The sequence below is a fragment of the Vanellus vanellus genome, assembly GCF_965231255.1.
Source record: "Vanellus vanellus genome assembly, chromosome: 1".
NCBI classification, from domain to species: domain Eukaryota; kingdom Metazoa; phylum Chordata; class Aves; order Charadriiformes; family Charadriidae; genus Vanellus; species Vanellus vanellus.
The window spans coordinates 59314401-59338104 of NC_138905.1; the positions used below are offsets into that span (position 1 = coordinate 59314401).

At 50.7% G+C, this 23704-nt stretch overlaps 1 protein-coding gene across 2 annotated transcripts; it reads right to left on the minus strand.

Moving 5' to 3' along the window:
• Window positions 1-556: 556 nt before the first annotated feature.
• Window positions 557-21802, minus strand: TOM1 (target of myb1 membrane trafficking protein). 2 transcript variants are annotated; one of them, XM_082498925.1, is made up of 16 exons: window positions 21718-21802; window positions 14127-14211; window positions 12389-12467; window positions 12094-12243; window positions 11847-11981; window positions 11454-11600; window positions 10317-10433; window positions 9755-9888; window positions 9060-9093; window positions 8377-8485; window positions 7226-7346; window positions 4709-4784; window positions 4204-4266; window positions 2442-2501; window positions 2076-2112; window positions 557-1971 (listed from the first exon to the last, which is right to left on the minus strand). In XM_082498925.1, the coding sequence occupies exons 1-16, from the start codon at window positions 21767-21769 to the stop codon at window positions 1823-1825; spliced, it is 1548 nt and encodes a 515-aa protein (XP_082355051.1). In that variant the 5' UTR covers window positions 21770-21802; the 3' UTR covers window positions 557-1822. The 2 variants fall into 2 exon arrangements, with proteins under 2 accessions (XP_082355051.1, XP_082355052.1); XM_082498926.1 differs by lacking the exon at window positions 4204-4266.
• Between the last annotated feature and the right edge of the window lie 1902 nt (window positions 21803-23704).

The window sequence follows — 23704 nt, forward strand, 5'->3', positions numbered from 1 at the left end:
ATGCCTGAGCTTGGTACAGCTGAGACTGCAGTGCAGGTAGGGGCAGAGGAAGGTGCTGAGGTCTGGACAACTTCAGCTCATTTAACTCCATTCTACAAGTCTAGGACTCAGATGACACTTTCAACCCGTTCCCCCAGCTCCCACTCAGCTGGATGCCAGGGGATGGCATGGGGACAACTGAGGACTCCTTGTGGATACCAGAGAGCTGTTTCGTAGCAACTGTATTTCTTCTTGCATGTCTTTAAGTGATTTATGAGCTGCGAGGTGGGTACTGGGATCTGGTCACAAGGCAGAGAGGGGAAGGTGAGGGGGCAGCTCGCCCTCTTGCTATTTTGAGATGAGCTGTAGTCACTCCCCAGGAGACTGTGCTGAAAAGCAGCGAGCACCTGCCTTGGCTTGCAGCACCCTCAGCCCCCATGACACGCCTCATCTCAGTACCCCGGTGCCCTTGCCTTTCTGCGGAGAGCAAATGTTGCTGCACGGTGTCACCCCTCTTCTCCTCCACGGGTCCTCCCCTCCCCACGCCAGCACCGACAGCACACGCGTATCTTCAAGGGAGGCTCAAGACTTTGCTCCTTTAATGTGCAATAAAAAAAAGGCAACTCTCCCACGCTCAACAAGAAATCCCACGAGCAGGAGCCCCAGGCTTGGCACCCTCCTCCCCGGCTGCCTTTTACAGTTCGGCAGCATGTGCAGTTTGCTCAGAAGTTTTTCTCCCCATGTGCAAAGGAGCTCCCGGCTGCTGCAGGGCTGCTTTGCTGGCGTGAGATGACTGACGTCTCGCTTCACCTCTGCGCCCACCAGCTGAACAAGCTACGCCACCAACAGCATGTGTTCGCTGGTATAACAGTGTCGATGTGAGGGCCTTCTGCTTTAGGGAACACAGCTCTTTGTCTGCAGCACACACAGCTACCCTGAGGAGTCTACAGCGTTGGCCTGATCAGAGGCTCAGAGAGACTCCCCACACCGCGGCACGACGTGGTGGAAGGCATTGGTGGAAGTGAGAGAGGGAGGGGGTTGCAGCGGGGAGAGAGGGGAGGAAAGTATAATAATGGGAGAATTAAATTGACTGCAAAGAGTTGCTGAAGGCACATCCAACCCCACAGTAGACAGCCCCTTCAGCCTTGGGTACCGCTCGCAGCTCAAGCCCCGTGTGCAGCCAAGGGCTTTGGTAACTGGAAACATTCGGGCTGTGGGTAGGGTTCTGGATAAACTGATGGGGAGGGGGAGGAAAGGAAGAGGAAGAGAAGGGGTTGTGAGTGGGAAGGTGTTGCATACCACAAGCACTTGTGCAAGAAAGACTAGAGCAACAGGGTCCCTCTACCGTTAGTGTTCCTCCTCTGCCACCTGTAATGCTTTGCATCTCCATGCTTTCTAGCCTAACAGTGGCAGGCAGAGGGATGGAGATCTATTCGAGGGACGGGGTGAGGGAAGAAGGGAAGAGGCAGTCAGGAATGATTTCAGCAGCAGACTGCAGCCTCTCCTGTTTCTTGGGCAAGATCTCTAACTACCTCACTGGAGAGGAGGACGGGAAGCTTCTTCTGCTTTTGCCCACACTGTACCAAAAAAAAAAAAGCCCACCGAACTCGCACATTCTCTAGCAGCTTTGAAAACCCCTTTCACAAGTCTATTGTGTGACATCCCTAAACACAACAAAGATTATCTGAAATCTGAAAGCAGCTTAAAAATAAAAACAACTCAAAGAGAAAACAGGAAGAGAGTGGAGGAAGGGGACAGAGTCCTTCCCCTGCTGGCCCCTGGTCGGAGGCAAGCAAAACAGCACACACAGCCTCTTGCTCCACAGCATACCAGTCCATAGCATTCACAAGGCAAACATAGCATCATCTTCCTTTGCTTGCTTCCGATGATGGCTGGCAGCAGGAGGGGAGACAGATGTCCCTGCTGAGGAGCTGGACAAAGTGGGTAGCCGGTCCGCAACTTTTGCTCGCTCTTCCAGAAACTTGTCAAATTCTGGGGCAAGACAAGAGCAGAGCATTAGCAAGGAGGGAGGTTTGTGGAAGAGCCAAGGTACTGCAAGAAACAGCTGGAGGAAGGGGTTGGTTGGCAAGGCTTACCTTCGCTGGTGACACCTTTTGCATCCTCTGACTCTCCCTAAGGAAGGACAAGAGAGGCATGGTTAGAAGCAAGGTAGACAAAGGCATCTCCACACATCTCTGCATGGAGAGAGACAGGATAGTGCTCTCCCAGCTTCCACAATACAGACATGTCAGAGTGGTCCTGAGCCTCAGTTCATTAGCTATGCCTCCCAGAATGTTAATTATACTGGTGTGGTATCCCAAACCCTGTGTCCTTGGCTTTTCCTCCCCTGCTCCCTCTGAGCAGCCTGTGCCACACATTCAGCAGTGCCACTGCCTAAAATCCAGCCTTACAGACAACTCTGGCAAGGACCACTGGCTCCAGGAAAGCAGCCCCTTACTTACCACGTCAGTGGAGAGCCACTTTTCTATGTCTTCCATGAAATTGGCCTGGGGAACTGGCACCTGGGACAGAAGGAAAGAGTGTGATGAAAGCAAGAAAACAGAGGATGTTCTAGGAAACCCACTCTGCAAAAAGAAAAGCCCAACCCAGAAGCTAACCCTCTCACCTCACCATTCAGTCAGCTCAGGCCCTTCCAAATACAGCCAGTGCCACTGCAAAGCTCTCCCATCTACCAAAGCCACCGCTCACCTGCTCCTCTGCCCCATCCACACCCAGACACACGTAGTTTCCAGGATATGTGCCATGAAAAGCATCTGGGGTTTGGTGGTTGGCTTTGGGGTATTCAGACTGGGCCAGGCTTTCCATTTTGGTGAGGACTCACTAGGTGGAAGTTGGCTGCTTGTGTTAGGCAGCCAGAGAACAAGAGACGCGCTTTTCTGCATGCCTTCTCCCTTCTACAAACCAGTGACAGTCTGATGTCAAAGTCTGCGATGCTGAAGATATCGGATGTGCCAAGTTTGGCACCACATTAAGGGGGAAAGAAACCTACCAAGAAAAGATTCCCTGGTAGGATCATGGAACACAGCAGGATTTGACATCACACCAAACTACAGAAACAGACCCATCAAAGAGAAGTCCTCTACAATTAAAGTAAATTTTACTTCCAGTAGGGACGAGGTTAGCTCAGAAAACTTCATGTCCCTGGCCAACGTAAGCAGCAAAGAGACACCTTCCTAGTGGAGAGAGATAGCCTTGAAGGAAACCAAGTCTGATTCAAAACCCCAGATCCTTTTCTCTGGTCACGAGCTCCTGAACAAAGCTGAGCAAGAAGCAGCCCTTGCTAGAGTCTCCACAAGCAGAAGCACGAGAAAGTATCTGTGGGAAGTTATTTATTAGTCTCCTAATATGTATAGCTCCCCTGCTCTCAGGAAAACAGCAAGACCAAGAAAAAGAGCAATGCATTCTTACCAAGGACAGACAGATTTCCCCAAACCAGGGAGCAAGTGCAGATAGTTACCACAGCTGGCAGATGGATGAATGGGAGTGGAAGAGGATGTGTGAGATTAGGGAAGTTTTGAAGCGAACTGGCTTTGTCTACCCAAAGAGGAACTCTTTGGGGTAGAAGTGTATTCAAGCCAACTGGACAGCATGTGGGGAAACTTCCTTGAGCAGACATCAGTCTGGGCAGTGCCCATTTCAGGAAGACAGGCTAATAAGCTTCAGACCTGGGAGTGTGTAAAAGCCTCAGTGTGTCTGAGGGGATGTAATTGCAGGAATTCCTGCTGCCAAAAGACCAAATTCAGCAGCCTGAAGGCTCAAACATTTTAGCTAGAGGAGGAGGCCTTGAACAGGGTAGAAGCCAGAATGTGTTTTCCTCCAAATGGGGCAGCTCATGCTGAGCAGGAGGGGCTGCAAGGGGAATGAAAGGCAGCAGCCTTCCTTATGATGCCACCAGCTAGTGCGTCTGCCCCAGGCACCCACCCCAAAACAGGCCATCCTCTAGCTCAAAGAGTGGCACATGTTCTCTTGGCCTCAGAGCTCCTAGGATTTTTTACTACAGACGTGTTTACTTGAGGAAGGACTGACACCCTGCCTGCTTCCTTCCCAACCCTGGTCTCCACTACTGGCCCAGACCAGGGTTGCTACGTTTCAGTTTGCAGTCTCTGCTGATGTCTGCTGTGCATCCTCATGTGCTGTGCCAGCACCACCTCTAGTTCAGCAGCCCCAGCCTCCTTCTTCCCTGCTGGCGCTCCACGATCTCACCATTCCTTGCCGCATCATCCACTTAGTCAGCTGGGCTCCATCACTAGAGGCACCAGACTCCCCCTGGTCGAGAGAAAGTCTGCACTGAAAGCTGCTATCACAGAGGGTGACGGAGAGGGGAGGCAGTGGGTTTAAGGTGGGGGAAAGAACACACTAGTACAAGTGGCCTACTCCTTTGATTGCAGAGAGAAGGCAACTGGCCTTGGAAACCTGATGAAGAGGAACAAAACATAAATTTCCAGGTGGAAACTTCCCTGCAGATATAAGGAGGCCATCCTGTTACTGACTGAATCAACCCCAGACTTTCCATAGTTCCCCACCTCTGGGTTTTAAAGAATGAGGTATAGAGCCCAGGTAGGAAATGAAGGTTGGTGCAGAATGGGAGTTATCATCAGTCCTGTTAAACACTTGATTTTTTCCAAACAGACAGCACATTTATTGTGTTGGTGAGCAAGGAGGATACTCTCATTCCTGGTGATGCACTAAAAGCTCTGTCGCCACTTACCGTTCCTGTGTTCTGCTGCCGAGCATCCAGGGCACCAGCGAGTCCTTTGGAGGCTTGGGGATCTTCGTACTTTACCCTGAAAGCATGAAAGTAGATAACACACAGGCTGATGAGATGTCTGAGAGTGAAGAGCAGGAACTCCTAAACATATATTCAAGGCTTCTGATTGCACAGATTTCATTCTGCTTCCAAGAGCTTCCAGAAAGGTGTGCAAAACCCCTGCTAAAGGTGTAGCCCACCACAAAACAGACTAATCTACTCACTGCAACATCACTGTGGGACACCACAGGACAGCCCTAGCACATGACAGGAGAATGACAAGGCATCATATGAAAACAACCATGCAACAAACTAAAATACAGACTTACAGAGCTAGGTGCATCAACCATGACATTCATCTGCTCTGGGGTTCACTACAGAAGAGAGATAACTAAAATCGACTGACCAGAAGATTACAGCTACTTTAGAAAGGATTCGAGCAACAGGCCCTTCATATTCAGCTACTTTCACAGACACAAACACAGCTCAAAACCATCTCTTTAACTGATACCACCCAAGAACTGATGGTGGTGGAGACTCACTGGTCTATGCTACAGAGGAGGTGAGACCGGATGATCAGAAGAGCCTAGTGTTGCTTCAAGGTCCCCAAATGCACCATTACAGCAATGCCTTTCCACACACAGACACATCTTGCCCATAATCTCCCTCATCCCATTTCTGTGTCCCCTCTAGGCTGCTACCACACATGCTAATGCCACACGTCACCATTTGATCCATGCAGAGTGGGGAAAACAGTCCGTCCATGGTGGGAGAAGGCAGCCTCTCCCAGAAACTCTCCACAAGTCTCCTTTCTGGCTGCTCCTGGGCCCCTTTTTGCAGATCCAGCAGACCATCAAGTGGAGCTGTTTTTGTTGGGGGCCAGGGGTTTGGGCCACCGGCGGTCAAACTTCTCGAAGAAGTGCTCATCAGTGAAGGGGCCACTGTGGACAATGGCATCGAGGATGAAGTACAACGCTGCTATCATGCCACTGATGAGGAAGAACGGCAGGAAAGGCTTGAGGTGTTTCAAGCACTGCTTCGCCGAGACACACATGAAGCACAGGGGGACAGGAGCAAATCCCAGTGTCCCTGCCTGTGTATCCTGCCAGCACGTCCTGTCCAGGAGCAGCAGGGCAATGGATCTGCTCAGACGGAGGGAGACACTGAGAGCAGAGGCTGACGAGTGAAATGAGAAGCCTAAGACAGTGAGAGTAGAGGCTACCTGGCAGGAGTGCAAGTGCAGGCAGATGGAGGGCAGTGAGGAATAAATAGAAGATGTCTTGTTACTTGTGCAAAGATCACAAGCCTCAGTCTGTTAAGGACTGCACCACAGCGGAGAGGATACGATTCCACCCCTGCCCAAATCTCAGCCTCCAGCACACAGCACATACCAGTGGCTCAGATTTCAGCCTCAGATTGGGTGCTGTTGGCACCACTGGTTTTGTCCGGGGCTGCTTCTGTCCTCAGGCAGGACACCCCACAGTGTGGTGGGGAAACTCATGGGCAAAACATATGAAGTTGTGTGTAGGCCATAGATTTCCCTACCACTTTTACCAGAAGCAGTCTGAGGCAGAGAAATGAAAGGAGACATCCATAAGAGACCTTAACTTGCTACTGCCCAGCTGCAGAACAAGACACTCCAGTGGATGGAGATCAGGAGCACAGCTCTTTGAGGGCTGGAGGCAGCCATGTGCCTGTGGGCTCTACTACTTGGTAACCATTGGAGAGCAGTGGATGACTCTGACAGGCAAACCAGAGTGAGATCAGCTGCAGTCTCTCAAGCCAAAAGGATCCAGTCAGCACAGCTCTTGTTTGGCTCCTCCTAGAACAAGGATTCAGGAATCCACTCTTTGCAGCAGAGACCTCTTCAGTTCAGCCAGTACTATGGAGACCCAACTCTTAGAGGTTTACACCAGGAGGTCTCAAACACACTACAGAGGAAGAAACATCAGTCCCACTTACCAACAGGGAAGCTGAGGCACAGAGCAGTGCCCTGCCTTGCAAACCACAACTGACTGCATACTTCCTGAACTCCAGTTCAATACTTCGCCATTAGGCTGCATCGATATTCAGCGATTCCCAAATTCAACATCACCCCAGTCAGGGCACATGAGTTCAGAGACAGACAAGAAAACTTGGCCAGTTCCACTCCTCACTTTCATCTCCAGATGCTAAGCCTCCCCAACATGTGTGGCACCACAGTTCACTGACACAGTGGTGAGGGACACATGCATGTAGAGGCTGCTTCCTTCTTCCCATGCCCAGGAGGACACTGTGAAGAGGAGATGACGGCAGCAGGAAGAATGACTGGGAACACACAGGTCATCCTACAAACACTGTGTGTGATAAGAGTGCATTTCTGTCGCAACCTACTGTCTCCCAGGAGCTGCTGCTGCTGGTTGGACTCAGCCCCAGTTGCCCGGAGGCCTCACCCTTTGCAAGAAGGCAGGACAGGACAGAGTTGGCTGCTACACTCACTCTTTGCGCTGCTCAGCCAGCGAGCTGCCGCGGGTCAGGGCAAACATGTCAAACTCTTCTTCCAGCTTGCCAGAGGTGTCGAGGGAGTGCAGCCCTGCGCTTACGCTGCTTGAGCCCAGGTCTGTGGGAGAGAGAGCAGGGTGAGCAGACAGCACAGAGCAGTAAACAGAGGGCCGTGGGGTTGGAGGGTGTTAGGTGGAAAGCTAGCATCAGAACAGGCTAAACTGCTCTAGGCCCACTCCTCTATCCTGCCCCTCAGCTGCAGCACAGTCTATACACGTGTGCAGTGTCATGGGTGAAGTAGCAGAAGCAGTTTCTTTGCCTGCTCAGCAGATATTTTTAGCTCAGTCTCAGGCAGCAGCAGCATCAATTTACTGCACTGACTCTGAAGGCTAGATGTTCCTGACCATTTAAGACAACTCAGAGGGAATTGCACAATAACCTGTGGAAGAGGATAACCTGTGCTTCTGGGTAAGCACCTCTGAGACAGATGAATGGATTTTCATGACTCAAGCATCATCTGAAAAACCATGACTTGAAAAGTATCTCAACTGGATTGTCTGTAAAGTCTTGCAAATTTTCTGTAGCTGCATCGAAGCTGTACTAAATGTGCTCACAGCTAGCGAGAGCTTCAGGCAGTGCTATGTAGGCTGTTGGTATATCTTGACATACCTCAGGACACCTCAGGCTTTTTGAGTAAACAACCCATCAAATCCTGAGTCCTGAGCCCAAGATGCTAATGGCTGCCTTTGCAGCACAGCTCAGCTGCTTTCCTTCTCCCAGAGCCCAGTGATCAGCCTGACACCACACAGCAAGGAGCAACTGCACTGCTGCTATGCATTGGAGATGGAGCAACTTTCTCCTCTACCCTGCTGGAAGGCCCAGTCCTTAGCCACAGCCTAATGTTGAGGTCCTTCTTAAGTCACGTCCACCTCCTGCACAACATGAGGTGTGGATGCTGAGACATATGCTCGTGTCCCTTGGGACATATACAAGTTTCTTTATGAGTTTATTATTTTACAATCCACCCTGTTTCTGTAGGTTGCTTTATCAATGTGACTAAATAATTTTGGGAGGTGATTCAAGGGCATGAAAAGATTCCCAGAGCAGCACAGGAGAAGGACTGAGGGGAAAACTGCATGGCAACATACTCATTCCAGCCAGCTGCGAGGAAAGGTTGTTGGTGACTTCAGGCTGTTTCACTGCAGAAGGAGTACTGGGTCCCAGGTCAATCAAGCTGTTCTCTGCCTGATTTGGTGCCTTTGGAGAAAAAAAAAGGAAGATGGCCGAGAGTTTCTGAAGCTCAGACACCCTGATCCCACAATCACAGCTCATTGACACTGGAGAGGGAAGCCTTTCTGTACCCATCGAAAGGTAACAGCTCTGAAGCCTCTCCTTGTAAGAAGGGGGACAGTGATCAGAGAACTGGAAATAGTGTCCCAGGGCAGAATACGCCTTGGTAGCCAGCCTCCCAGCAGCCAACTCTGCTGGATGTCAGTAAGTAGGGTAGGTGTTGGTTCAGAGGACAAAGGGCAGTGCTCAGAGGACAAAGGGCAGTGCTCATATGGGAATCGGTCCTCTCAATGTTCAGTACCAGAAAACCATAACTGCTGCTGGTCTGCTCTTGCTCTTTGGGTGACAGGAAGGCTCCCACTGGCAGGGAGGGAGAGGCTAGTTGTGGGAACTGGAGCGTCCTGCACACCAGCATGGCCTGGTGCAGCTGGGCTCGGAGAGCAAAGTGGGGCAGACTGAATCTCTCTCCAATTCAGCAGGATACTGCCAGACCTGCAGGATGCAAATTGAGCTGCACAGAAGGGCAGTTGCTCCAAATTACCTTAACAGGCTGTCCTGTCCGAAGACGCTCAAACCTGCAAGAAAGATGACAGGATGCATTTCAGTAGCATGTGCTTATTCACCCACAGCCCAAGAGATTTCTTACAAGGCTTGGCACAGTTTGCCTTTTCCTACATACTAGGAAAGGTGGACCATGGCTCTGGGCCCAATTCTCCCTCAAGACCGAAGACACTGCATCAAGGCCCACAGACTTGATGTCTCCTGAGAGTTGGTGTGAAGGAGCTTCTTGTTATCCTCCAGAGCTATTTCTAACCAAAATGCTTCAAACCCAGCTCTCCATACAGACACAGGAACTAAATTTTCCAGACTTCATACTGTCTTAAGAGATGGGTTTGATGAAACGGAAGAAAAAATAAAGGGATGCTGATCCCACCTGAGCAAGTCCTTTCTGTCTCAGAGCTAGAAAACCAGCTCTTTCCATGCGGTTCTCTCCTTCTTTTTCAGGGTTATGCCACAGGGACATCTTTATATTCCATCAGTAACTTACACAGCAGTTTTGAAGGGACAGGAATAAACCAGCAAAAACTGAGAAGTGGCTTTGTTCTCATAGATGATACAGGCTGATAAACCTTGAGCATTATACTCATGGGCAGATCAAAAGGGTGGGATAGAAGGCCTTCAAGGGGCAGTAAACTCTTGTGGAAGAGCAGGGCACAGAAGAGAGAAGAGAGGTACCTTTCATGGCGCAGAAACACGTTATTGAGGTTGTCATTGATGAGGAGCAGTTCCTCGGTGAGTTGCTCATGGAGGACACGGGGAATCAGCTCCAGCACACGCTGCTGCATGGCTCTGCATGTCCGATTCAGCTCCTGCTCACAGCAAGGTGGAGTTACCACAAATGTCAGGCTATGGCTGAGCACTTACAGATTTGGAAGTCTGACTGAGACAGACAGATCCCAGAGGCTGCTGGGGTCTATCAGCAAGGGTTGATGGTCAACGGATATTGGTGTGAGAGGTGAACCGAGTCTGAGCTTTACAGACAATAACTGTATGCCTCTTGTGTAACACATCACCCAGAAAGAAAGGCCCCCATGTGAGATGATTCCAGCCTCGATAGTGCAACTTCCCTTGGCCGTTGAAACTCCAACTTTCCTGTGTCTCCCTTATCCCATCACTCCCTGATAAGCCCCACACTAAACCGTCCAATTGTTCCCCATGCCTGGCATTGTGTTATGCCCCAGTCACTGATAAATCAAGCTGCGTGTTGCCAGCCCTCTGCCCCACCAGTGTTCCTCACTTGCAGCAGCTCCAGGTCAGAAGACTCAGCTTGGGATGGCACCAGCTCTGTCAACATCTCCGACATGACCTTCATGTTCCCATTTACCACTTCCAGCTCACTGCGCAGCTTCCCAATCTGCAAAAGGGAGGGGAAGTGAGAGCTTCACCTGGGAAGACTCGGGAGATAGCTGAAGTAGCTCTGGATGGCAATGCACTGCATGTGTATGCTCGTTCACAAAGCCAAAGGGAACAGCCACTGAGGATCTCATTTGTCACCACTCAGTTTAGCTCTAAGGAGCTCCCAGCAGAAGGAAGCTCTGTTACTTACCATCAAGTTCATTTGCTGCTAACAGATGCCAGGCCCTCACCTGGGATCTTTGGCCACTAGCTTACCCTTTATTTTTAATAGCCAGCACAGGCTGCTGTTATGATTCAAATCCAGCTAGCAGCTCCTGTGTGGCAGCCACTCAAATAATTTCATTTCCAAAGTGGCATAAGAGAGGGAAAAAAATGAACTCCCATTCAAAAGGTGAGCCTTGGCTAAGTGTGCAGTTGAAGCTTTATCCCTCTGGTTTCACAAGCTGCTAATGAGCCTCCTGAGAACAGTTTCTACACTCTGTTCTGCAAGAGGATGTAACCTACCAACAGCTGGAGGTTTGGTGCTGAACATAGTGTCATATGAAGTCAGAGTGAAGAAGCAGAAAAGAGGATGGGTAAACAAGTGAGAAAGCCCTGACCTTTGGAAACCACATAGCCAGGCAGCATCGATGCATATAAAGTTAGGAGTGAGGCAAGATAAAAAGAGACGATAAGGAGGCACCTACTGAGCAAGCTTTTGCTGTACTGCACTACAAAGACCTCGCTCAAAACCACTGTGTTTTAGTTCTCACTGTCCTATAGCCAGGAGATCTTTCTGCTACCTGCAAGCAGACCTGTCTTAGGAAAATATAACCACTCCGTGTTTGTGATATCTCAGCTCATCACTGTGACCACAATGGACCTCTGGGGAGCTCCCAAGGGACTGTGCTTTAGAGGAATGGCTCCTTGAGGACAGAGGCTGGGGAGGACCAGGACAGCAGTCCCAGAACAGTATTTGTGAAACATCCCTCAAAGGCAGGGACAGTCAGCAGTACCATGGGGCTCGTGTCCAACTCACCTGCTCTGCTGTGGGTGTGATAGGCGCGTCACTGGATGTGCCTCTCCTGGTGGGCAGGGTGACAGGGTGGAGGATGGACTCTATCTGCTGAGGGGAGTTAACCGCAGGTGAGTTCTGTCCGGATTGGGAGTCAGAGCTATACACAGTCTACCGAGAGAGATGGAAAAAATGACAGAGAGAAGGAGATGTTAGACACTCACAGCTGGCAGGGCAGTGCAATTAGGAGATAAATGTTGATGGCAATTCCCTGTCTGCTTTCAATAGCTGTTCCAGCAAAGAGGAGCGTCTCACTCCCCAAAAGCCCTCTAAATGCAGGCTAGAGTTCCTGAAGTCCTCTCATAGCTCCAGAATGGCAGCTGCCCAACACCCTTGTCTTCAGCAATGCTCCCATACCCTCTGTGGTGTGTGGATGGGTGACAGCATGTCCAGATCAGTCATGGGGAACTCCAGGCCCTTCCGTCTCAGGTCTTCATAGACAGCAACAACACCAGTCAAGTCCGGTGAGCTGCGGAAGGCGTCTGCCCAGGACTGGGGAGAAGGAGACAGTACAGCCCATCATAATTTGCAGTAGTCTTCTCTACAAACACCTAAAGACAAATACTCTCTGAACTGGTGCAGATGCTCATGCTTCTTGGCTCACCTGGATGAGGGTCAGCACCTTGTCATGCACTATGGCAGGTGGATTGTTCTTCGGCAGGATTGTTCTCACCAGGACACCTTCTACGAAGTCCTGGCTGGACACAAGGACATGGAAGCGATGGCCGCAGTTTTTGACGCACGTCTCCAGGACCTTCAAAGGCAACAAAGCATTAGCTGTAGCCTTTTTGGTCTATGTGTGTTCACCTTGTTGGCTTTAGGTACCCATGTCTTTTCAGCCAGGGACTCAGCTTTACAGCAGGATATCACAGAGCTGAGAAAGAGCCCTGACCACTCACCGTCAAAGCCAGCATAACTTCATGGAAGTTCTTATTCCCTACAATTCTTTTCTTAATGGCCCGGAAGGCATCTTTGGGCCTGCAAAAGAAATCAGATGAAGAAAGATCATCAGAAGGTTGAGACCCACCTACAGAGAGGCAAAGCAAAAGAGCCACTGGTCTGGATGCCTCATATTCAGCAGGTGACCTTCTCCACCGTGTTTTCAGGGCGGCTTGAAGCAATGACTGGTAAAGAAGCTTCTGCCTGTGGTTCTGCAAGAGGAGCAGGGTCCTGCTAATGAGTTCTGTTACTGCATTTGGAGGCCTCTGTGCTGATGTCTGCAATAATTCAAAGTGTACAGGGCACAACAGAGAGCAGAGTAAAAGGAATGCTAGAAATGCAATACAATCTGCAGCAAACCCCATGTTGCTCAGAAAGAAGCTGTTTAACATCATTTCCCTGGAGGAAAGGAGGCTAAAAAGCAGCAGGGGAGATGCAGTCACAAAATCTTGCATATATTGCAGGTGGGCAAAAGAGCAGCAGCATAGCAGGGTCTCCTTAACCATTCTCAGAGTGGAGAAGCGCTGTAGTCTCAGCCCACTGTGCTCTTGTGAGAGGGCATAAATGAACCAACATGCTCTAGCAGAGCACAGAAAGAGTCTGGGTGGAAGAGAAGCAGTGCTGGAGGAGAAAAGTGGAGTGGAGACACTGAGGCAATGAGGAGGGCAGGAGCATAATGCCCCTTGGGGCAGCATGGCTGCAATGGGTGGGCACTAGCAGGGCAATGGGAGAGCCCACCATGCCAGGAGGATATAGCTGTGTTATCAGATGCCCAGAACTGAAACACCAAATGGCCACAGCTTGGGACTGAGAACTGTGAGCAGAGACAGGCGTGTTTGCACTGTGAGGATAGCATGGAAAAGAAGTGGCAACAGAAGTGTGAGTAGAGATGTTTGACTTTGTTTTCATGCAACTGTGAAGCTGAAAACTGGGCTTGCTAATCCTCTGTCAGCATCACTGTGCGGTAGGACAGCAGGAGAGAAACCTACATTTTTTATTCTGTGTAGCACCTTCTTTTTTTACATGCTGCTCTTGACATCTCCTCTGTGAGAAGGAGCAGTCCCCCTTGAATTCACTGGCAAATCCCCAGGTCCAGAGTTAACAAGTCTGGCAGATTTCTGAACATTTCCCCGCAGGGAGAAGGAGACAAGGGCTCCCCCACCCACTTTGCGCATGTCTGAGCGACTGTATATGAAAATACCAGAGAAGCGAACCCCAGCAGGACTCACACAGTCAGAGGACTGAATAGCAGCCTGAGATTTCCCTCTCTCCTCAGTCACCAGCCTGCAGATTTTTACATTCCCAGAGGACAGAAAGAGAAGGGTATGAAGGAGGAATAAACCAAAGTGGAAGAATTGCAAATATGCCTTTGGGAGATGGGAGGCAGCCTGGCTTGAATCGAGGTTTCTCTGGGGACCCTGAAGGCCTGTTTGAATGGCTCCCAGTGCTCACGAATATTACAGGGAAGCATCTAACAGATGCTCTGACAGCTTTGCTGTGTCTCTAGGTCTCCTAGCAGAGTCTTGTCTAAGGGACTGTTGGAAACTTAGCTTATTACCTCCACCAGTGCATGCTACCACTGCATGTAGGGTAGCTTATTACCTCCACCACTGCATGCTACCACTAGGGATGTAGTGTTACAGGGTGTGTTGGGACCTGCCACTGGATGGGTACCAGCTCCCTTGCCAGCTCCCTTACCCTTCTTCAGTCTCATTAATGATGTCGCAGATCTCCATGTTGAGAGCCCAGTCTTCGCTCCGCAGGGACCCATCAGTAGCTCTCTCTGGAAAACAGAAACCAAGACACAGCAAGGCTAAGAGCAGCCCTGGCACTCTCATGGGCTGCTGTTCAGCTGTCAGGACACCCCAGAGCCCAGCCACCTTCTCCCTGGCTTCCACCACAACATAGAAGGAGGCGAATGAGGCTGCAAACTCCAGGCCACCAGGTGCTCCCCACTAGGTGTCACCACCGCAAAGCACATGGCTATCTGGCACTGGGACGGGTAGTTGCCCAACTTTGCCCACTCCACGCATATTACCAACACACAAACACACATTGTGTGATCTTTGGTGTCCTGCGCATGAAGGGAAGGGGCTCAGCATGACTTCAGCTCCACAGCTGGAGAAAAGGGTGCGTATTTGCTTTGCTGCTGCAGGGCCAGAAACTGAGTTTGGTCTGCACGCGCTGACACGGATCTAATGTCAACAGCACCACTCTTGGTTTGCACCAAATTAAGGAGACAAAAGAATCAGCCCCCTTTTTTTTACATGGGCCTTACAAAAACAAACAAGCAAACATAAACAGCCAAAACAGGGCTCTCCCTTGTTTAACTTTTACATCTCTCCCCTGAACTTCTGGCCTCTGGGGAGCATTGACAGAAGTGGACTGCAGGCTGAAGTCAAAGTAATATTGTTTCAGCTTTGATTGTGTCCCCTTTAATTAGGAATTCCTCAGTCAGCCTTGATGTTATTCAAGACAGAGATTTGGGAAATGAGCAGCTATTACTGAGAGCACCAGTGTCTCCACCCTATAATCAGCCATGTCTCCATCCCAGCCACACCAGCTGACTGATGCCTTCAGGGACACCACCAGTGGGGTTCCCTGGGGAAAAGAGCACTCTCCCAGTACTCTCCAGACCACTGGGAAACACAGAGACACAGCAGATGGCAAGCAGAGGACAAGAACCATCCTTTTCAGATCTCCCATCCTATAACATGCCTGACTTAGCACTGGGGCAAGAGAAAACTAGTCAGACCGGTTTAGCACCTACCAGGTACTCTTTAGGAGAGCTCCGACCCAACAAGGTACTTAAAGAAGTACCTGCATTTTCAAAACTGCTGGCCCTTGCTGCTGTGGGTCCTCTGCCACTTTGGAGAGGCCCTTCCTTTGCAGAGCTGCCTTTTCCTGCTTTTGACCCAGCAGCTAATGATCCCTTTGTGGGAATGAAATGAAATGCCCATTCACGAAGCAATGGGATAGGGCCATAACGCAGGAAAAAGAAGATATTTTTAACTCCTGCCTGGGTTAGCACATCCATCGTGTTTTGGGATATCCCGATTTTAGGGCTCAGGCAGAGAGCTGTTCACAGCACGGTGCAATGCAGCCTCTTATGCTCGTGTCCCTCCCTCAGATTACACACCACAGCATGATGCTGCCTATCCAAACCTTTTCGCAATCCAGCCACCACCTTTTCTGTTGACTGCAGAATGTATTGATTACACTGTGATTACGTTGATTACATTGTGGCCACAGCCAGATGGAAGAGGGAAATCATGGGAAGGAGAGTGGCAGAACGTTCTTGATGCTCTTCCACCTTTCTGAAGGTCTGGCTACTACTGTAATATCCTGAAGGCCCCTTGATTCAGGTGAACTTTTGTCACTTTGAGTATCAATTTTATATAGCAATCCTGGTCTCTTTCAGATCTACGCTTCCTCAGTGAGGCAAAGGCGGTGGCATTGTATTGGGTGATGTGGTGGAGAATATATCCTGGGCAATGTACTACAGGGGAGCATGTCTGGTGCACCAGAGCATGTACCGATGAATGGGTGAAGCTGTGGTAATACATAGGGGAAAACGTTTTCCATCAGGGCTCCTTTGGGATCGGGACTCGATACTGTAGCAGACCTCCAGGCTCCCTCCTGCTCTGGGACACCACACGGCCAGCCTTGCTGGCAGGCAGATTGCAACTCAGGTCGGTCTGATGGATTTGGCACAAATGGTCACAGAGCCACCCTTCACTTGCACTCTCCTGTGTCTCTGTACTGTTTGCTGCCTCTGGCAATGAAGCACACAAGTCAATCACACACGGGTTGCTCTACAGAAAGGAAGTCCACATCCACTATTCTCACCCCTGAAGAAAAACACCACACATGGAAGGGAAAAAAAACACAGCTCAGGAACAGGGATGAGCCCGCTGGGAAGCTCTGAGCTACGGAAGAAACCAAGGATGAAACAAAAGCTGCCTTTAACCATCAGGTCCTTGCTGTTCAAGTCTCCCCAACCCTCCTCATCCTCATTTTCACTGTGCACAAACATGAACGGAGTCTGCAAACACCCTTCTCTCGCTTCTCTATGTTTGGTGGCACTCTGTAACCTGCTTCACACCCCTTCCCTCTCCCTTTCCTCCAAACATGCCAGTCCTTCCAAGGTCAGGCAGCAGGTTTGCTTTTCAGACAGGAATGCAAACAAATCGTGCATGCTCCTTCACCTGGCTGGCCACTTAGGGGAAAATGGGGTTTCCTCACCCTGCTGTTACCCCACAACGCTGTGGTCATCCTGCTAGTCACCCCCGTTCACACACTGGTCAATGAAGAGCTGCAGGAAAGCAGCAAACCTGCCATAAAGGCAACATGGGCTCAAAAAGTACAGAGCTGGAAGGGCAGTTTTAGGGCATATGGAAAACAGGAACATGACCATGAGGCATTTCCAAGGACACAGTGCTTGAATTTACCCAGCACAGGTTAAGGTTTGGCCTAGCTGGCCTTGGGAGAGCTGGAGCTAATGCCCTTTTAATCCTCCTTGCTTCTGAGCATGAAGGGACTGTCCAAGCCTAGTAAGATATGTTGGTGTTTTCTCTGAAATCCTGAACTTTACCCTTTTACTAAAGCCTGCAGAAGGGAAGAAAACAAAGTCTATTCATTAGTCACATGAAGGATCAGGGTGGCTGGCCCCGTTTCATGAGCCGTAATTAGCACATGAGCTGTCTGCCCCTCACGAAATCTGAGCCCGGGATGGCTGGGGACAGCGACAAGTCCCTAAAAACAGCGCGCGCAGGAGGCAGGGCACGGCTGCCTGCCTGGCACTCTGCCTGGCAGGGCTCATCAGGCAGCATCTACTGCGTGCTAATGAGCTGAGCCTGACCTGCCATGGAGAATTCCCCCGGTGGAGGTTATCAGCGAGCATATGAATGCCGTGGTCTCCCTCCAAGCCCGAAACCAACTGGCTGTTGAATGTACAGGAAGCCCTTCATTGGGGCCGCTTCAAAGCCATATTGTTTTGGCAGCCACTCCGTCTCCCCGGGGTGTGACAGCATTGGGGTTTGTCTGATTCCAGTCTGCTGCCTCACAAATTGCCTGGATGGACCCAGAACCACTGAGGACTGCGGTACGGGTGGAACCAGAGCATCGACTCTTTTCCTGCCCGGCATTTGATGTGCTGACTGCAGCTAGGTTATAAAAGTTATCTGGAGTCATCAGATAAGAAACAACTCTGACCTCGGCATAACTGACACAACAGAGCTGTACATTGCTTCGTGCCATGAGTAAATTTCACAGCTTCGCTTCTTTTCAAGTTTATTGTCTCTGCCCGGGTGGCAGGGGACAGCCCACTGTGGGACCGGCGATCCCACCCAGCCGTCCCTGCAGCAGCACACCAGCAGTACAGTTAATAGCCTGGGGAAGTACAGGAGCTGGGGACAGAAGATACTGCGCTGCCTCCTGTCCCCTTTGCTCCCCGTCACAGATCTGAAGCACCCATAACCAGCCAGGCACCATTCAGAAACCCTTCACCCGTGACATGCTCTGACATAGCTCGTCAGAGACCATGTGCCCCTCCTCCAAGCCAGGCCCTTAAACAGCATTCCCTAAAGCGCTCAGTCCCACTGGCTTTAAATTCCTCAGCAAAGGAAGGCTGAGCACCTCATTGAGCACCTTTCTCAAACATTTCAACCGGTGTTTGAGGGCAACAACATTTCGTTGCACAAGACAGCATAGGTTCAGCAGAAAGCAACGCAATGGTCCCTTTTCCCAACCTCTTCAATTCATAACCCTCCTGGACCAAATCAGCACCCTGTACAAGTCTCCTTGCTATGCCTCATGCTTTTACTTCCCTTAAGGAAACTTCAGCACCAGCTCAGGCAGGACTCCACAGTTCAGCCTTGCTGTATTGCTTCTCCAAAGATGGAAGGGACAACTTGCTTTCTAGAGAGAACAGAGATATTGCTCCAAACCTAATTCAAGGACGGTGGTGAACACAGACTCGCACTGACATCATGCTGTGGGTATTTGGGTCTCTGAACTCCTCCTCCTGCTCTTTTCCTGTGAATCAACTCATACTCTTAGGGATCGAGCAACTCTTCAACTGCTGCCTTTACCCCTTCTCCTCCAGGCAGAGAAGGCACAGAAGACAAGGTAATGCCCTTTTGAGAAGCACTACCTTGCACAGAACCATCTGGCTCTGAGACAACAGTGTTATTGACAACAGCTGGTAACTGCTTCCCACCAGCTCCCAAGGTCCCAACTCAGAGGAGTGCAGGGACACCTGCAAGGTGGGATCCAAACGGCTGTGGGGATTTTTCTGGCATACTGTGTTGTACCCGCCCCTCTTACTCACCCATGTGCAGAAGAAATCTGCCCTCTCTTACCTGCTCCCTCTTTAGGGGCTCAACTTTTCCCAGTTCTTATGCTTAACCCAACCCTGAACCCTAAAAAATCCTCTTCGTCTCTGTGCTACACTGTTACTTCTCTCCCTTGACTTTCCTCGTTCACTGAAATAAACTGTCTCTGCCCCTTTCAGTATTGCTATAATTACTAGTTATTCCAGACTTCTAGGGTCAGGAGAGAATGTTGGTGGTTTCCTCTCCGTTCTCTCACCTCCTTGAAATTAGATTTTCCATTTTGACGTTTATCTTAGCTCCTAGATGGAGGTGCAGTGGATTTCCCTTTTGAGGGGGAAATCCAAACCACGATGCTTCAATGCTCTTTGGAAATTTTCCCACTGGTCAGAAGTACTGTGTTTAAAAAAAACCAAACACCAAACACCACACACCACACACCAAAAACAACTATCCAAAACCCCAAACAAACAAGTCTGTATTCATCTTACTTGGGAAGAGACATCACGGTCCAAAAACAGGACAGAGGCAACTTTTGTGACTAAATCTCAGTACTAGGAGGAAGAAGCCAGAAAACCTACTCCTCTGCAACTGACTCGTTCTGTGACAGATTACTGAGATTATCTGAGCATCGGTTTCTTTGTCAGCAAAATAAATGGGACTTGCTAGATTAACATTAATGAAGGAATTTGAGAATGTCGCTGCAGTGTGTGGTTTTTTTTTTTTTTATTCCATAGCCTTCATCTAAAGCTATTTTAGACTTTATAAGCTATATCAGGCACACATGACTTTGCCCAATTAATTTACAAGGATGCAGACAGCCCAAAGCAACAGTGCTATGCAGGTTTGGTGATTAGGCTCATGGATTCAACATGCAGCTGCCACAGACCTACCAAACAAGTTTGGGTAAGTCATATTTGTGTCCCAAATTAAACAGGGAAGATTGCATTTATCCATGTCCTCAGGATGTTGATAGGCAATGTTCAAAAGGACAAAACATTCATATTTTCAGCCACCAGTCCTTTCAAGTCCTCCACACTGAGTTCCTTTCTCATATGCTGCAATTCCTCCACCCTTTTGGACTCCCATAACCCCAATCAACGCCAGTCATTAAGATCTCTCTACTGTCACACCTCTGGTACTAAGGACTCTAAACTCCTCTTTGACAACACCCTTGAAATACTTTTTTCCTCTTCTTTGCTATTGGTTTGTTGTTTGAAAATCCCTTCTTTAATCGAAGCAAAGCCCAGAGGGAACTCACAATCTGGCTACTATTCTGAGCAGAAGATCTGGAGGGCAAGAAGTGATCTGTGAAATCAAAAGATAACTTTAGATTGCCTCTACCCAAACACAAAACCATATCTGATGCGCTCACTGAGGGAATCAAAGAGCATTCATTCTGGAAAGGGCAGGAGACGGTTTCTCCTGGAAAGCGTGATGAAACATGTGACATTCATCTGGGGAGACGTCAAAGATCATCTGGAGGTTTTTGTTACAGAAAACCTTCTCTGGTGATCCTTCCCCCACCTTGCTGTATAGCATGTCTCACCTATCTCGCCTGACACCAGAGAGTGGCACATCGCCCTGCCCCCAGCTCACATCATTCAGACACCGCTATGGGCAGCCTCTAAAATAAGTGGCGCTTACAAAAGCATTACCTAAAGCAGCTGCTTGCTCCCTCCCAGCCACAGCAGCCTATTCACCTGTGCAAGCACACTGAAAACTACTGAATCGGGGACCAGGTGTTCCCAGCAAAGAAGAAAGGTCTGCACAAGTGACAAAATGCAAGACTGAGAAAGTGCATACACTACAAATGGCCATTGCACAAGCTGGAAAGTTTAAGCAGGCAACATCAACCTTCACGCACAACGTGAAGGCCCTTAGACAATACAACATGGTGCAAAAATAATCTTTATTCTAAGCCTTTTAAGAACTGCATCTCTGTTTTGAGAGCAGTGTAGCTGTTGACAGTCTTGTTCTTTCTAACCACAGCATCTCGTTGCTCCCCTTTCTCCGACTACGTCCTTCTCCTGTGTTCATCTGGTTGACCTGAGCACAGGGACTAGGAGAGACTGCCTTGTCCACAGGCCTGCAAGGTCACAGAGTGGACACCACTCTCCTGCTGTTGATTTCTCAGCCGGGGCTGGTGCTCAGTTCTGTGAGAAGGCCTGTAGCATGGGGGAGGTGCCCTCCACAGAGACAGGGGACAGCCCTGCCTGTCCCAGACCTCTGTGCTGGGAAGTTCAGGGTGGGCAGCCACCCCTGGGGTGCCCAGGATGGTTGTTCTTCGAGGCGGGGAGCTCTGACATGACTAGGTGAGCTGGGACGCCCCAGGGCCAAGCCACCCGAAGCCCCCATCCCCTGGCAGCCTCCAGCCGGGTAATGGCTGCCTCCCGCCGCCCTGTCACCTCAGGGAGAGCGCAGCCCCTTCCCGCCCAGCAGGCGATAGGCTGCTGCGGCTGGAGCCCAGCCAATCAGCAACCCCCACTGTGCCCCTCCACACCCACCCCCCCCCCACGCACGCACCGGTAGGATCCCGCCCCTCCCGCGAAGCCCCCAAAGAGGTGCGGCGGGAATGGCCCCGAGCCAATCACGGACCTCGGCTCTAGCGGGGGGCGTGGCTCGGACCACCGACCTGCGGCCCCTTTAAGTGAGGAAACTTCGCCTCGCCACCTCAAGACCCCCTCGCGCCCGGATTGGCTGGCGGGGCCGCCGGCGGAGCCGCCTGGGGTTGAGCATCCGCTATTGGCCGCCAACGCCCGTCAGTCAGAGCGGACCTCTCTGCTCATTGGCCCACGCCCTCTCCGTCCCGCCGTGGAGGCGGGGTCCGCCGCTTCCCCGAGGAAGGGGTCCGGCGGGCGGGTGGGGGAGCGCGACCCCGGTGGGCGCGGGAAAGGGCCGGAGGGGGCGCTGGGCAGGTGGGGAGGGGCGCGGGGACGCGCGGCCGCGGGGCTTACCGATGCGCTGCCCCACGGGGGAGCTGAAGGGGTTCCCGAGGAGAAAGTCCATCGCCGCCGCGCCGCGATCAGCTGACGCCGCCGCCGCCGCTCACGTGACCCGCGCGCCAGGCCGGGGCGGGCCCCCGCCCGGGCCCCGCCGTGACGCCAACGGCGCCGCCCGGGAGGGGCGCACGGGACCGCCCGTCCCGTCCCCGCCGCGGGGCTGAGGCAGGGAGCGGACGCGGGGTGCGGGCGGCCCCGCACCGCCGCTCGCCGGCTGCCACCGACCGGCCCTCAGAGCCGGGACACGGGGACGCGTCGGTAACCAGCGCAGATCACCACGTAACACCGCCACGCCTGACGTCGCTGCCGGGTCACCCGCCGGCCTGGAGCCCCGTGTGCCGTTCTCAGCGTCACGAAGCCGAACGGCACCGCTATGGGTGGTCCCTCTGCCTTGGGAGGCGTCCCCGGTCGTCTCGCGGTGCGGCGACGTTTCGGTGTGACGGGCGCGACGGGGAAGGGCGCAGGTTGGCCGCAAAGGGAGCGCGTTTGACGAGCGCGGAATTCGCTGAGGAACACTCAAAGTACTGGTAGTAATGACAGCCGCAGAAAACACAGCGCCTGCCAGCAATGAATGACAATACTGCGAATGTTTTTTACAAAAAAAATAATTATATTGTTAAGTACAGTACAAAAAACGTTTCTTCGTGTCATTGTAATGTAATCCGGATCAAACAGCAAGGAAATAACAAAAATATAAAAACTGCTAAGTCTTGGCAAAGTTTTCCCTCTAGTACCAAATACCACAAGATACAGATTATACAAAGTGTACAAATTTTAAATAAAAATACAATACACCAGGGCTGTGTGTGTTTTTCAAACTCTTCAAGAGTTTTTCCATTGTACAGATGACAAAGCTAAAGCTGATCTCCCCTCCTGTTCCTCAGAGAGCAGATCTGCCCCTCCACCACGATGCTCTCAACTGGAAAGGCCTGGAAAGAGCCAGAGATTTTGTGCCGCTCCCAACAGCAGATGCTTTAGTATGGGCCAGGATCTGAAGCGGGATCGGAGTGCCGCCCTCCAGGGCCCTTCCCAGTTCCAGGCTCACTGGGATTAGTCATACATTGTTAAAATATGTATGCTGTGGGCTGAGGCTTGGGTTGAGAACTTGTACGGTGGTCTGAGAACCTCCTGCACTAACTGACTGAGAAAACCTAACGCTGCACTGAGAAAAGCTCCGTAAGAGACAGACCGCCTTGTACAGGCGGGGAACTTCGCGTCTTCCCACGGCTGGGGAACACATGGCAAAGAGGAATGGGGACAAAAACCCTCCCGCACACCCGAGGATTTAATTTAAATGAGATTTGGGGCTCAGCCACAATGAGGGACAGCTCACTTTTCAACTGCCCTGAATAACAGAAGCTAGACTTCAGAAGTATAAAAGTGCTCTTCTGCCATTTTAGAACTTTTATGTTATAAGGCTGGAAAGGCCAGAGCCAAATTATATTTCAGTTGTTCTACTGACCTTCACAAGATAACCTGTTTCTATAAACACTTAAAATCTTCCCTGTGTTTCCCCATACAATGCCAATGCTCACTGCTACGCATATAGCTAATTCCTGCAGGAAGTGGGGTAAGGCAAACTTGATTCGTATTTTCCACACACTGTTGGTGGAAGGAGGGATTTTTGCTTTTAAATTATGTATATATATATATACACACACACAGAGAAATATACAGGATAAATTAAAATCTGTTACAGATATTGGTAAAAGTTAAATACATATGATATGAACACCACATACACGTACGTACAGACACACAAAAGCCTATATGAGAATCAAGTGCTCTCCTGCGGCTCCTCTTCTAGAGGAGCAGAAAACCAAACACCAAGCATGTGGCTGGAAGGAAGGGGAATCGGTCCAGTCAACCCACGTGTGCCCTACTCAGCCATAACTGCTTCAAACTGGTCATTAGTCACTGCCTCACAGCAGCACCATGGCTC